At 46.2% G+C, this 15,464-nt stretch overlaps 1 protein-coding gene across 3 annotated transcripts in view; it reads left to right on the top strand.

Moving 5' to 3' along the window:
- Positions 1-15,309, top strand: part of LOC129349896 (anion exchange protein 2-like) — a 31,946-nt gene extending 16,637 nt beyond the window's left edge. For all 3 annotated transcript variants that reach the window (XM_055014709.1, XM_055014710.1, XM_055014711.1), the window contains 15 exons: positions 560-695; positions 1,123-1,270; positions 1,359-1,455; positions 3,443-3,627; positions 5,743-5,962; positions 7,704-7,907; positions 8,129-8,277; positions 10,422-10,616; positions 10,763-10,975; positions 11,287-11,376; positions 11,465-11,631; positions 12,238-12,491; positions 12,773-12,942; positions 13,065-13,238; positions 15,136-15,309. In XM_055014709.1, the coding sequence (XP_054870684.1) occupies positions 560-695; positions 1,123-1,270; positions 1,359-1,455; positions 3,443-3,627; positions 5,743-5,962; positions 7,704-7,907; positions 8,129-8,277; positions 10,422-10,616; positions 10,763-10,975; positions 11,287-11,376; positions 11,465-11,631; positions 12,238-12,491; positions 12,773-12,942; positions 13,065-13,238; positions 15,136-15,216 (2,483 nt within the window). In that variant the 3' untranslated portion in view covers positions 15,217-15,309. The remainder of the gene's footprint in view (positions 1-559; positions 696-1,122; positions 1,271-1,358; positions 1,456-3,442; positions 3,628-5,742; positions 5,963-7,703; positions 7,908-8,128; positions 8,278-10,421; positions 10,617-10,762; positions 10,976-11,286; positions 11,377-11,464; positions 11,632-12,237; positions 12,492-12,772; positions 12,943-13,064; positions 13,239-15,135) is intronic.
- Positions 15,310-15,464: the final 155 nt, after the last annotated feature.

Genomic DNA, 15,464 nt, shown 5'->3' with positions numbered 1-15,464 from the left:
GTTGTCTTTAAATGAAGGCTTAAAGGTGTAATTCTGTAAATGTCTGTATTCAGTAGTCTAATAACAGCTATTTTACACCCAGCTGCCTGAATATTATTAATACAGTTTATTTACTGTCCACATTTTGCTCTGTGATTGGTCCTATCCTTCATGATGATGGAAATAATGTCATCACTGAGAATAATGATGATGACATTACTGTGACAATGACGCCACTGTAGGGATAATATCACTGTCTTGACTGAAATCCAGGCGGTTTACTGTCCTCCACCTGATATCCTGATCTGTTCCCCTCACCCTGAGGGCCGATCTCACCTTGTTCTGACAGACTTAAAGGACCTTCTGTCTCCAATTGTTCTGACAGAGTTAAAAGACCTTCTATCCACCTGGTCCTGACAGAGTTTCCTCCTGCTTAAAGGACCTTCTATCCAGCTGGAGCTGCTCACAGGAACCTCTGGATCTGATGGTTTCTCTGTATAGGGCCTTCAGAATGACGTGTTGTGAATGGCGCTGTATAAATAAAGTTGATGGTGCTGATGTGGTGTTGCCGTGGTTACAGGTGCCGTGCTGCTGGACCTGAAGCAGACGACTCTGCCGGGCATCGCTCAGCAGGTGGTGGAGCAGATGGTGATCTCCGACCAGATCAGAGCTGCAGACCGAGCCAACGTGCTGAGAGCGCTGCTGCTGCGACACAGGTTCACCCATTATCAATAGTCAATAAACCCTCACCCATAATCAATAATCAATCAACCCTCTCCTAGAGCCAATAATCAATCAGATCCCCCTAAACCAGTTTTTCCTGATATCTGATAAAAGAGTAAAATATTGATCTGAATGTTGTGTTTCCGTGAATATTGATGAGTTTAAAGTTTTTCTGTGTTTAGATCTGATCGGTGATCTACAGATCTATAATCTACAGATCTATAATCTACAGATCTATTAACCCCTGGAGACACCTGGACAGGTTCTGGCTGTAGAACCTGTTCAGAACCTTCCAGGTTTGGTTTGACTGTTTTCCTCCTGGTTCTGCTCTAGAGAACCGGAGCTCTGTTGGTTCCTGTTCCTGAAGAAGCTTTTCTTCATTCCAGCTGTTCTATGATCAGGTTCTTCTTGTGTCCTCAGCCACCCCAGCGATGAGAAGGACCACAGTTCCTTCAGCAGGAACATCTCTGCTGCCAACATGGCTGCCCTGATGGACAGACACAATGGCCAATCAGAGCCCTGCAGCTACTCAGCCAATGACAGAGAGGCTGACGGAGACAGCGGCAAGGTAAGGAGGAACGGGTGGAGCTCCTGGTGCAGCCAGGTGAGGCTGTACAGGTATCCAGGTAGACCTTCTGACTGTGTTCTGTGTGCAGAAAGATCCTCCACCATTCTGCCACTCCAGATCCAAACATGAAGTGAAGCTGATGGAGAAGATTCCAGAGAGAGCCGAGGCCACCGTTGTTCTCGTAGGTACGCAGCAGCTCACCTGTCAGGAGTCTTCTTCACAGCGCTGTCACTGAAGAACAATTTCTAGTTCCACAAAGCACCTTTCAGCAAGAGGTTCTTTAAAAAAACACATTTCTCCCACTGGTTCTTTACAGAACTCCAAAAGTTCCTCAGACAAACATTTATGTCTTCAGACGGTTCTCTAGAGAATCTGTAAATGTTCTTCAAAGAATCATAAGCATGGTTCCTTTAGGCACCACAAATGGTGTTCCTAAGAGCTTTATCCAAAATAGGTACTTCAAGGAATCATTTTCCAGACAGTTCTCTGTGGAACCACATGGTTCTACTTTGATGACATAACCTGATGATCATTTAAATCATTTCTGAGCAAAAAAGTCGAATGCCAGAACCTGCAGCGTTTCTGGGTTCCTTCCACTGTGACCCTCCTCTTCTCCCATCCCTCTACCTCTACCCCTCTACCTCTACCCCTCTACCTCTACCTCTCTACCTCTACCTCTCTACCCCTCTACCTCTCTACCTCTACCTCTCTACCTCTACCCCTCTACCTCTACCTCTTTACCTCTACCCCTCTACCTCTACCCCTCTACCTCTACCCCTCTAACCCTACCTCGCTACCTCTATTCCTCTACCTCTACCCCTCTACCCCTACCTCTCTACCTCTACTTCTCTACCCCTCTACTTCTCTACCTCTACCTCTCTACCTCTACCCCTCTACCTCTACCTCTCTACCCCTACCCCTCTACCTCTACCCCTCTACCTCTACCCCTCTACCCCTACCTCTCTACCTCTATTCCTCTACCTCTACCCCTCTACCCCTACCTCTCTACCTCTACTTCTCTACCCCTCTACCTCTACCTCTCTACCTCTACCCCTCTACCTCTACCCCTCTACCCCTACCTCTCTACCTCTATTCCTCTACCTCTACCCCTCTACCCCTACCTCTCTACCTCTATTCCTCTACCTCTACCCCTCTACCCCTACCTCTCTACCTCTATTCCTCTACCTCTACCCCTCTACCCCTACCTCTCTACCTCTACTTCTCTACCCCTCTACCTCTACCTCTCTACCTCTACCCCTCTACCTCTACCCCTCTACCCCTCTACCCCTACCTCTCTACCTCTATTCCTCTACCTCTACCCCTCTACCCCTACCTCTCTACCTCTATCTCTCTACCTCTCTACCTCTTCTGTCCCTCTCTACCCTCCTTCCACCAGCAGATGGGTTCCCCCACATAAAGATCTGGGTTCTGCTCCAGGTTTCTTCCTGTTAAAGGGTGTTTTTCTGCCACTGTCTCCTTAGGGCTGCTCTGGGGGTTCATATGGGTTCTGGAAAGTGTTTTGAGACAATCTGACCTGTAATTGCCGCTATATAAATAAAATTGAATTGAATATTTTGGGTTCTGGACTGTTGGTCAGACAGAAGAAAAGGAAGAATCTTTTAAGGAACCACATAGAATAAGAACATCCCCTAAATAAAGAGGTTCTTCAGTTGTTAATGGCAACCAGAGAACCTTCTGAGGAACCATCATTTTTCTGAGGGTGTATTCAAGAACAGGGCTGACCAGTGGATCAGTGGTTAGCTCTATCACCTTACAGCCAGAAGATCACTGGTTCATGTCCCGGCCTCCCTGGGATCTTTCTGTATGGAGTCTCCATGTTCTCCTGCTGGGTTCTCCAGGTTCTCCCACAGTCCAGAAACATGCTGAGGTTCATCAGTGATTCTAAATCATCTGTAGGTGTGAATGTTTGTCTCTATGTAGCCCCATGATAGGCTGTTACCTGTCCAGGTGAACCTTCACCCTCAGTCAGCTGGGATAGGCTCCGCCCCCCATGACCCTAATGAGGATTAAGTGGTGTAGATGATGGATATTTGAGAACATCTCAGTGATGGATAGTTAGCTGTGGAACATGGAGATCAGATGTTCTGCTCAGACCTTCTTCACCTGCTCCAGTGTTCTCAGGATTCAGTGTTCCCTCTGCTGTGTCTGCAGGCAGCGTGGACTTCCTGGACCAGCCCTCCATGGCGTTCGTTCGGCTGCAGGAGGCGGTTCTGCTGGAGTCCGTGTTGGAGGTTCCCATCCCTGTGAGGTTCCTGTTCCTCCTGTTGGGTCCGCCCACCGCCAACATGGACTACCACCAGATCGGACGCTCCATCTCCACGCTCATGTCAGACAAGGTGAGATGTGCAGATGTCTGCTTTGTGGTTCTTCTGTTCCTTCAGAATGTTCTATAGCCGCTGTCTGGTTCCTCTGTTCCTTCAGAATGTTCTATAGCCGCTAGGGTTGCCACCTTTCAGAAATGAAAATAAAGGACGGCTCCTCGGGGCCACAGTTCAGTAAAGTTGGAAAGATATTCACAGATTCGGACTTCCAGCATCAATAACTCATTAGATATATGTTGTCAAAACATAAACAATGCCTCTTTTCCATCATTATAAGGTACACAATGTGCTACTTGATGAAACTGGGCTTGTAGCATATTGTGTACCTACAGAGAACAAGATTGAAGTTACTGAATATTTGTCTCTCTTTACTGTTGCAGTGGTTTTGCAGTTTGCAGACGGATCCTGTTCACTCCATAGACACCAATGTTATTCCTGTAGCTTGAAAGACAGCTACTTTTGATAAAACTGGGCTTGTAGCACATTGTCTGCCTTGCAACAATGGGAAAGAGGCACCGTTTATGTTTTGACAACCTATATCTAATGAGTTATTGATGCTGGAAGTCCCAATCTGTGAATATCTTTCCAACTTTACTGAACTTGGGGCCACTACCACCTAAGGAGTGATATATTTAATTTTGAAAAAAGCCTTTAGCCATACTTAAAGATTTAAGTGCTTTATTAACACGGACCTAAACATTTTGTATTGTTTTATTATCACAGGTTCTGCCTGAACAGAAGTGGCATCATTTTAAACAGTGAAACCAAACTAATGAAATGTAATGACCAACCAGTGAGCAATACTGGATTCTGCAAAAACATAAACAACTGAATGCAGAGAACTGCACAAAGAAATTCTACTGACATTTTTTCCCATTTAAATCTTATCTTAACACAGTTAATGTATTAACTTATTTATGTGTGTATGCATGTATTTATTGATTTATTTAGTGCTATTAGCATATCAGAGTTCTGAGTTTTTCTTTAGATAGGCAAAGGCCATTTATTGATTACATATTGTCTATTATATAAATGTGTATTAAAAATTAAAAGGCATTAAAAAAATACTAAACAACTTAAGCATTTATTGAGTCACTAAAATACTGTAGAGTACAGACCACATCAGCATGATTATAAGCATCCTCTGGTAAATGAACAACCAGATACTGATGTCTCTCACCATATGGACTTCAGGAGATGATTAGATGATGATAAACTGTGACCTACTGGTTGGGTTCTCTCTGTTCTCATGGTTCTTCCATGTTGGTCTCCTGATGCTGCTTTACTTCAGCCAGTCCATGAGCAACACAGAACACAGTTTGCCTTTTACCCACTGCCAGGGGTTCCAGTCTTCCCACTCACATCTGTACATTTGCAAACGTTTTTGCTTCTGTGGACGTGGTGGAGTTTCGGGTGTAAACATTTTTAAACACGTGGGTGCAGCGTGATCTGCTGGACCTGGCATCGGGTCCTCGCTACGTGGGTCCTACGAAGTTTAAATTGGCTGCCCTTAGTATTTCCTGTGTTTTACTTTGTTCCTTGATGAGTGTGTGACAGACGTGTACGGGGCGTTTATGAAAATACGGAACAATTTGCGTCCCGTATTGATTCAATACGGGACGCAACAATTAATTGTCGAATAAAGGACGATTCCGTATTTTAAGGGACGGGTGGCAACTCTAATAGCCACTGTCTGTTTTATGTAAAAGGTCTAAAAGCTGAACTTGGGTGGTGTTTAGACGTGAATGAAGTCTTTTTAGATATTCTGTTGTCGTGTTTTCAGGTTCTAGGGAGAGGTGGAGAGTGGGAACTTCACATTGGCCCATAGATACACCATAAACACAATAAAGTGTTCACGTTCTTTCATTCGGTTCTGTTGTAAAAGGTCTGAAAACTTGTCTGGAGGAATTAGAAAATGTTCTGGCTCATTTTGGACACATTTGTGATGGAGGTGCAGTTTACAGATGGAACAGTGTTCTGGTTCTTGTTCCTTCAGCAGCAGAAGTGTTTTTAAACAATGAAGCATTTAAATAGATTATCAAAGACCCTAAAACACAGATAGAACCAGTAAATGTTCAGGGTCTGGGTTCTTTCACTGTGTTGATGGGATCCTGATGTTCTGTCTCTCAGCTCTTCCATGAGGCGGCCTACGAAGCCGACGGCCGCCACGACCTGCTCGCTGCCATCAACCGCTTCCTGGACTGCAGCGTGGTGCTGCCGCCGTCAGAGGTGGGCGGAGACCAGCTACTGCACTCGGTGGCTCAGTTCCAGAGAGAAATCCTGAGGAAGAGGGAGGAGGAGCAGAGCGGCAAGCTGCAGGAGAAGAAGAGCAGCACTCAGCAGGATCCAGGTGAGTCCTCAGGTAGCAGAATGGAGAAACTGTCAGATAGGGTTAGGGTCAGCTTTCATCATCTGGGCTCTGAACTCCACACTCTGGATCTAAATGGAACAATCCAGATGTTTTCTAAGTTCAGACTTCCAGCTTTAATCTGAGTATTTCCATCCTTACCAGGTGACTGGTGGAGGAGCTACAACACAATCTAGATGTTCTCGACCTTTATAAGAACCACAAGTCACTGGATGAACTATCATAGTCATAAATCACATAGTCACTTTGAACATTTGATTTCCTGAAGTGTGGAACCCATAGATATCTCCAGGGTTTGGTTCCTGGTGATGTTCTACCAGACCTACTGTTGCTGTCTTCACTTCCTGCTGGTTCTTGGAGCATTTTCCCCTCAGGTCTGTCTTCAGCAAGCAGTTGAACTGGAGTCAGGTCAAGAGACTGACTCGGCCTCTGCAGAACATTCTACTTCTCTAGTTTCTTACACACCCACACCATGATACTACCACCGCCATGCTTCACTGATAAGGTAACCATGATACTACATCTACCATGCTTCACTGATGAATCCATGATACTACCACCACCATGCTTCACTGATGAGCTGGTATCTTTGGATCTTGAGCAGTTCCTTCCCTCCTCCAGATTCTTCTCTTCCCATCATTCTGGTCCATGTAGATCTTTGTCTCATGTGTCCACAGGATGTTCCAGACTTGCTCAGGCTCTCTCAGATGTTTTTTGATAAACTCTAATCTGGTCTTCCTGTTTTTGAGACTCACCAATGGTTTCTACCTTGTGGTGAACCGTCTGGATTCACTCTTGTCAAGTCTTCTCTTAGTTGTTGACTAAGGGAAGACCTCCCGGAGAGTCTCCTGGATCTGGCCAGCTGTTGTGAAGGGTTCTTCTTGACCAGGGAAAGGATTCTTCTGTCATCCACCACTGGTTTTCTTGATCTTCTGGATCTTTTGGTGTTACTGAGCTCACCAGGTGGTTCTTTCTTTATAAGAATGAACCAAACAATTTGTTTGTCCTCACCTAATGTTCTGTTTGTTTGGATCTTCCAGTCTAATGACAGCTTCCTTCACTGATAGTGATGCTCTTTGGACTTCATATGGAGAGTTGACCTCATCAGATTCCAAACCTGAAATGAACTCTAGACCTTGTAGATGAAATAATGAGGGAATAACTCACACCTGTCCCTGGATCAGCTGAGCAGCCAAATGTCCCATGACTTTCAGTCCCCTGAAAAGGTGGAGAACATCTAGAATGTGTTGTAGCTCCTCCATCAGTCACCTGGTGAGGATGTAAATACTCAGATTAAAGCTGAAAGTCTGACCTTAAAGCACATCTGCATTGTTCCATTTAGGTCTAATGTGGATCAGAGCCCAGATGTGAAACCTGGGTCACTGTCCAGATATTTATGGATCTGACTGGATATCTGGGTTTTGTCTGACTCCAGAGTAACTTGTCATTTTGGACACTTTTGACATCATTTTTGATTTTTTTTTTCATTTTAGAAACGTTTTGAGTCAGTTTGGGTCAGTTTTAAGCCTTTTTGGACAAATCTTCAGTGATTTTTATCTTTGTCATTTTGAACACGTTTCTGTCAGAGGTGGAGAGTTTAAAGTTAGAACGACTGCTCTATCTGCTAGGTGGATGTGTTTAACTCACTAAATATCCAACATTTTAAAGTTTAAGTACATTTAAAACGTGGCCTCTGAGACTTTAAAGAGTTCTTCTCCTCCAGATCCTCTCGTTCCTTCCAAACCGGCTGACGAGCCTCTGAGGCGTTCAGGTCGTCTGTTCGGAGGTCTGATCAGGGACGTGATGCGGCGCTACCCTCAGTACCTCAGCGACATCCGGGACGCCCTCAACCCTCAGTGCATGGCTGCCATCATCTTCATCTACTTCGCTGCGCTGTCGCCTGCCATCACCTTCGGAGGACTGCTGGGTGAGTCAGAGCAGGACAAGTAGCAGCCGGGAGGAGGCGCTAGTCGTACGCAGACGGTCAGATGTTAACCTGCGTGTTGCAGTGATGAAGGTTGTGTCTGGGTGGGGCAGTAGAATCTCACCTGGGGGCATTAGACAGCCCAGAATTTATCCCGGTGTAGAATCAGCTGAAGAAAAGGCCCCTTAAGATCGCTGCCTGTGAGTCATGTGATCTCCGTCCAGGTGAGAAGACGGAGGGTCTGATTGGTGTGTCGGAGCTGATTGTTGCCACGGCGATGCAGGGCATCGTGTTCAGTGTGTTGGGAGCTCAGCCTCTGCTGGTGATCGGCTTCTCAGGACCACTGCTGGTGTTTGAAGAGGCCTTCTACACCGTGAGCTCACCTGTCTACACACACCTGTCTGCACATGCCTGTCTGCACACACCTGTCTACACACACCTGTCTGCACACACCTGTCTGCACACACCTGTCTACACACACCTGTCTACACACATACCTGTCTACACACATACCTGTCTACACACACCTGTCTGCACACACACCTGTCTACACACACCTGTCTACACACACCTATCTACACACATACCTGTCTACACACACCTGTCTACACACACCTGTCTACACACACCTGTCTACACACACACACCTGTCTACACACACCTGTCTACACACACCTGTCTACACACACACACCTATCTACACACACACCTGTCTACACACACCTGTCTACACATACCTGTCTACACACACCTGTCTACACACACACCTGTCTACACACACCTGTCTACACACACCTGTCTACACACACACACCTATCTATACACACACCTGTCTACACACACGTCTACACATACCTGTCTACACACACCTGTCTACACACACACCTGTCTACACACACCTGTCTACACACACCTGTCTACACACACACTTGTCTGCACACACACACACCTGTCTGCACACACACACCTGTCTACACACACCTGTCTGCACACACCTGTCTACACACACACACCTGTATACATACACACACACCTGTCTACACACACACCTGTCTGCACACACCTGTCTACACACACACACCTGTCTGCACACATACACCTGTCTACACACACCTGTCTGCACACACTTGTCTACACACACACACCTGTATACATACACACACCTGTCTACACACACACCTGTATACACACACTTGTCTGCACACACACACCTGTCTGCACACATACACCTGTCTACACACACCTGTCTGCACACACCTGTATACACACACACACACCTGTCTACACACACACTTGTCTGCACACACACACACCTGTCTGCACACATACACCTGTCTACACACACCTGTCTGCACACACCTGTCGACACACACACACCTGTCTACACACACACCTGTCTACACACAAACACCTGTATACATACACACACCTGTCTACACACACCTGTCTACACACACCTGTCTACACACACACCTGTCTACACACATACCTGTCTACACACATCTGTCTACACACACACCTGTCTACACACATACCTGTCTACACACATCTGTCTACACACACCTATCTACACACATACCTGTCTACACACACCTGTCTACACACACCTGTCTACACACACACCTGTCTACACACACCTGTCTACACACACACACCTGTCTACACACACCTGTCTACACACACACCTGTCTACACACACCTGTCTACACACACACACCTGTCTACACACACACCTGTCTACACACACCTGTCTACACACACACCTGTCTACACACACACACCTGTCTACACACACACCTGTCTACACACACCTGTTTACACATACCTGTCTACACACACCTGTCTACACACACACCTGTCTACACACACCTGTCTACACACACCTGTCTACACACACACCTGTCTACACACACACCTGTCTACACACACCTGTCTACACATACCTGTCTACACACACCTGTCTACACACACACCTGTCTACATACACCTGTCTACACACACACCTGTCTACACACACCTGTCTACACACACCTGTCTACACACACCTGTCTACACACACACCTGTCACACTCTCTGGCGTGCCTCACATGTAGAGCTAATAGGACCAGTGTTGGGTTCAGTCTGAAGTTCTCCAGCTGTGGAACCAGAACATCATGAGTAGAACTCAGAGATGTGTTCTAGAAGTTAGAACGATGGAAACCAGAAGAAACAACTCGTTTTTTGATCTTTGGTTTCTTTGAATCAATGTGTCCAACGTGCTCCTGGTGGGATTTTATGTCTCCTTCTTGTTTGTTAGTTTTTATTTCATTCACTGACAAAAGAAAAAAACAAAAACCACTTCAATACAACACAGAAACAAAAGTTTCCAAACTTGTGAATGAAAGTCCTGTCCTGTATTTCCATTTCAGCTGTCAGAGTTTGATTTGTTCAGTTTTTTTAAATCTGACAATCCTTCACACCCTTCACCTCCTGCCCTCCATACAAACCCCTGCTGAGGAACTCTGTATTCCTGTGCAGTTCTGTAAAGACAACGGCATCGAGTATCTGACGGGTCGGGTTTGGATCGGCTTCTGGCTGCTGCTCATCGTTGTCCTGACCGTCGCCTTTGAGGGAAGCATCCTGGTTCGCTTTGTTTCCCGCTTCACCCAGGAGATCTTCTCCTTCCTCATCTCCCTCATCTTCATATATGAGACCTTTGCCAAGCTGGTCAAGGTGAGTCCAGAGCTCAGCTGCCTGTCTGGTGACGTTACCATGGCGATGTGTTTTAGGAATGTGGATCTCATGCTAAAACAAGCGTTCCTCCTGTGGCTCAATGCTGAACCACTGTGAGCTTTTTCTTCTTCACTGGTGTTTCCCAGATCTTTCAGGAGCATCCTCTCCAAAACTGCTACCATGGAAACAACACCACATCTCCGTCTCTGTGCAACTTCACCTCTATGGCCGCCGGGAATCCTGGGAAGGTGGTTGGAGAGCCGAACACGGCGCTGCTGTCGCTAGTCCTCATGGCGGGAACATATTTCATCGCTTTCTACCTGCGCAAGTTCAAGAACAGCTCCTTCTTCCCTGGAAAGGTCAGTGCACACAGGTACAGGTATGTACAGGTAGATACAGGTACAGGTACGTACAGGTACAGGTATGTACAGGTAGATACAGGTGCAGGTATGTACAGGTAGGTACAGGTATGTACAGGTAGATACAGGTACAGGTAGATACAGGTACAGGTATGTACAGGTAGATACAGGTACAGGTACGTACAGGTACAGGTATGTACAGGTAGATACAGGTACAGGTAGATACAGGTACAGGTATGTACCTGGTTGTACCTGTATGTACAGGTACATGTTTGAGCAACATGTGTGAGCAGGTGTTCTGTGTGTTTCAGCTCCGGAGGACCATTGGAGACTTCGGCGTCCCCATTGCGATCCTCATCATGGTGCTGGTGGACTACAGTGTGGAGGACACCTACACTCAGGTGAGGGCGGAGCTTGTTTTACATGAACAGAAGCGCATGCTTAGGTGGGATCAGACAGGTGAAGTACTCTCTTCCTATTGGCTCACAGAAACTGAGCGTGCCCAGTGGATTCTCTGTGTCCAGTCCGGAGAAGCGTGGTTGGCTGATCTCTCCTCTGGGCTCAGACGGCCAGTTTCCAGTTTGGATGATGGGCGCCAGCATCCTGCCGGCCATCCTGGTCTTCATCCTGATCTTCATGGAGTCCCAGATCACAGCGTACGGCCCTTTAGTCTTCACCTGGAACCTGAAACCAAACCAGGACTTGGTGGACTCGGTTCATTAGTCCTGGTTGTCAGACTTGTCTTTACATGATCTTGACTTTGGACTCACTGTCTTGAAGCTACTTGGTCTTTCCTTACATTTTACTTGGGACTTGGTCTTGAGTAGACCCTTAGTCTCAGCTCTTGCTCTGGACTGTTCTGTCTCATAGTTTGACTCTCTGTCATGACTCGTAGTTTGACTCTCTGTCCTGACTCGTAGTTTGACTCTCTGTCCTGACTTGTAGTTTGACTCTCTGTCCTGACTCGTAGTTTGACTGTCCTGACTTGTAGTTTGACTCTCTGTCCTGACTCGTAGTTTGACTCTCTGTCCTGACTCGTAGTTTGACTGTCCTGACTCGTAGTTTGCCTCTCTGTCCTGACTCATAGTTTGACTCTCTGTCCTGACTCGTAGTTTGACTCTCTGTCATGACTCGTAGTTTGACTCTCTGTCCTGACTCGTAGTTTGACTCTCTGTCCTGACTCGTAGTTTGACTTGGTTTTGACTCTTCTGCTGATGACTGTGTGATCTTGTGTTGATCCTGGTCCTCCGTCTGTCCCTCAGGCTGATCGTCAGTAAGAAGGAGAGGATGCTGGTGAAGGGAACTGGTTTCCACGTGGACCTGTTAATCATCGTGGTGGTGGGCGGAGTCTCGGCGCTGTTCGGGTTGCCATGGTTATCAGCCGCCACGGTTCGGTCGGTCACCCACACCAATGCCCTGACCGTCATGAGCAAAGCTGTCGCCCCTGGAGACAAACCTCGCATCCAGGAAGTCAAGGAGCAGCGGGTGACAGGTTTCCTGGTGGCAGTTCTAGTGGGTAAGATCTCTGATGGGCTGATGTGGTCTATGGTGGTCTGATGTGGTCTCTGCTGGTCTGATGTGGTCTGTGATGGTCTAATGTGGTCTCTGACGGTCTCATGTGATCTGTGATGGTCTAATGTGGTCTCTGATAGTCTGATGTGGTCTCTGACGGTCTCATGTGATCTGTGATGGTCTAATGTGGTCTCTGATAGTCTGATGTGGTCTCTGACGGTCTCATGTGGTCTGTGATGGTCTGATGTGGTCTGTGATGGTCTGATGTGGTCTCTGGTCCTGCAGGTCTGTCCATCGTGATTGGGGACGTCCTGCGTCAGATCCCCCTGGCGGTGCTGTTTGGGATCTTCCTCTACATGGGGGTCATGTCCCTGAACGGGATCCAGCTCACCGAACGCCTCATCCTGCTGCTGATGCCCCCGAAGTACCATCCCGACCACAGCTACGTCCGCAAGGTGAGTCCCCGAATTGGACAGGCACGCCTGGACAGGTACGCCTGTCGCCTTGGTAACAAACCAGCCTGCAGCTCTACTTTGGTTTTAGCTCCTGTCTCACCTGCGTCTTCGTTGTCTCACAGGTGCGAACGCTGAGGATGCACCTCTTCACTGTTGTCCAGCTCACCTGTCTGTCTCTGCTGTGGGTTGTCATGGCGACAGCGGCAGCACTAGCGTTCCCCTTCATGCTGCTGCTGACCATTCCGGTGAGGATGCTGCTGCTGCCCCGCCTCTTCAGCGACCGCGAGCTGCAGAGCGTGAGTCCCGCCTTCACAATGACATCATGCTGACATCACACTGACATCATCAGACACGTATAATGTGACCTGACAGGTGAACACGTAGCTCTGCCCTGCAGCTGCTGTCACATGTTTAATGACATCACAGCACCACTAAAGCCCCACCTGAAGGAGGCGCTGCTGTCAAATAAAAACATTTATCTTCCAGAGAATAAACAAATATTTATCTTTTGGGAACAAAAAAATAAACAAATATTTGTCCTCAGGAAAATGAAAACAAACAACACAAAGATCCAAACACAGGTTAAAGGCGGTAAATGGAGCTGAACTGATTCTGTCCAGAGGAGACACAGAAGAACCAAAACAGAACCAAACATTCTGTTTATTTATGATCCAGCAGAACGTCAAAAAAACTATAAAAGAACCAAAACTCCTGATAGTTTTTATGACAGAGATTCAATGATTCCTCTTAGAGCAGAGCTGTGTTCTGTTGGTCTCTGAATGTTCTGATCCGATAATCTAAGTGGGTCAGACCCAGTACCGGTTCTGTAGAACTTTGAACACAGTCTGAAGTGAAGCTTCTCATTCACAGATAGCAGCAGCAGAACTCTGGGACTGAAGGATTTTTACACATTTCAGCTCCAATATTCCTGAAAAACATCAAACCCAAAATGACAACAAAGCTTGGTCAGAACTTTGGTCTCCAGGTTCTGATCCATCAGGCAGTAAAATGAAACATCCACAATAACCCAAATTTCAAAACAGAACGGGACTGATTCTAATCACGTTAGTCTGAACTATTGTCTCTGAGTTTGTTTCATATCTGAGCTCAACAACACTTGATGATCAATGATCCAACATGGATCTAACAGCAGCTGGAATATCTGTTCACCTCAGACAGGTCAGCTGTTTATCAGCTGTTTATCAGCTGTTCATCTGCTGTTCATCAGCTGCAGCTAAATACTGAACTTTCACTTTGACTGTTTCATAAATCAAAGATAAATTGAGCTGTTGGTTCTTTGCACTCTTTGATCAGCTGCTGTTAGTTTCTGATGTTTTCTACATCACTGATCAATATCAGGTTCTACTGCGGTTCTACAGCACTGAGGGTTCCTGTCTGACTGCAGGAACGTTAGCAGAACAGTTGTAGAACATTAGTAGAACATTAGCAGAACAGTACCAGATCATTAGTAGAACAGTACCAGAACAGCACCAGAACATTAGTAGAACATTAGCAGAACAGTACCAGAACATTAGTAGAACATTAGTAGAACAGTACCAGAACATTAGTAGAACAGTACCAGAATATTAGTAGAACATTAGTAGAACAGAAATGAACATTTGTAGAACATTAGTAGAACATCAGTAGAACCGTACCAGAACATTAGTAGAACAGTACCAGAACACTAAAAGTACATTAGTAGAACATTAGCAGAACTTGTTCTTTAGAAGTGATGCAAAAGTTGGTTGACTATAGCTCAGAACTAGAAGACGTTCTCAACACGTATCAGTCATAATCCCTCTACCTCTACCTCTCTACCTCTTCTGTCCCTCTCAACCCGCCCGGCCAGCAGCAGATGGGTTCCCCCACTTAAAGAGCCGGGTTCTGCTTGAGTTTTTTTTTTTTTTACCTGTTAAAGGGTGTTTTCCTTGCCACTGTCACCTTTTGGCTGCTCTGGGTTCATATGGGTTCTGTAAAGCATCTTGAGACAATTTGACTGTAATTGGTGCTATATAAATAAAATTGAATTGAAAAGTAATTAAATACGACCCATAATAATAATTATAATAACAACAACAAAAACTAAAATACTAATAATAATCAGTCCTCATGCAGGTCCATATAAACACACACGAATGACTAAACAGAAAATGAAGAGAAGCATTAACCTGGTGAACCTGTCTTTACCTGCAGCTGGACGCTGATGATGCGGAGCCTCACCTGGAGGAGAGGGAGGGGCAGGACGAGTACTCTCAGCTGCAGATGCCCGTGTGACCCAGCAGCTGCCAGCTGATTGGTGGAGCTCGTTTTCAAACTGTTCCACTCGCTGAAAACGTTCTATCAGTAAAAGCAGCTCTTATCCTGAAAGTGGTTTCTTGTCGTCATTTATCTGCTTCTCAGGGAACATTTACTGTTCTGGAAACACGTCCAGCACCATTCATCTAAACACACTTCTATTTTTCAAGAACATAAAAACCCAGGAACCACCACGTCTCCTCAGATGTTAAACTCTGAACTAATGT

Source organism: Amphiprion ocellaris, chromosome 10, assembly GCF_022539595.1.
Source record: "Amphiprion ocellaris isolate individual 3 ecotype Okinawa chromosome 10, ASM2253959v1, whole genome shotgun sequence".
NCBI lineage: Eukaryota > Metazoa > Chordata > Actinopteri > Pomacentridae > Amphiprion > Amphiprion ocellaris.
This window is presented reverse-complemented; position numbering and strand designations above follow the sequence as displayed.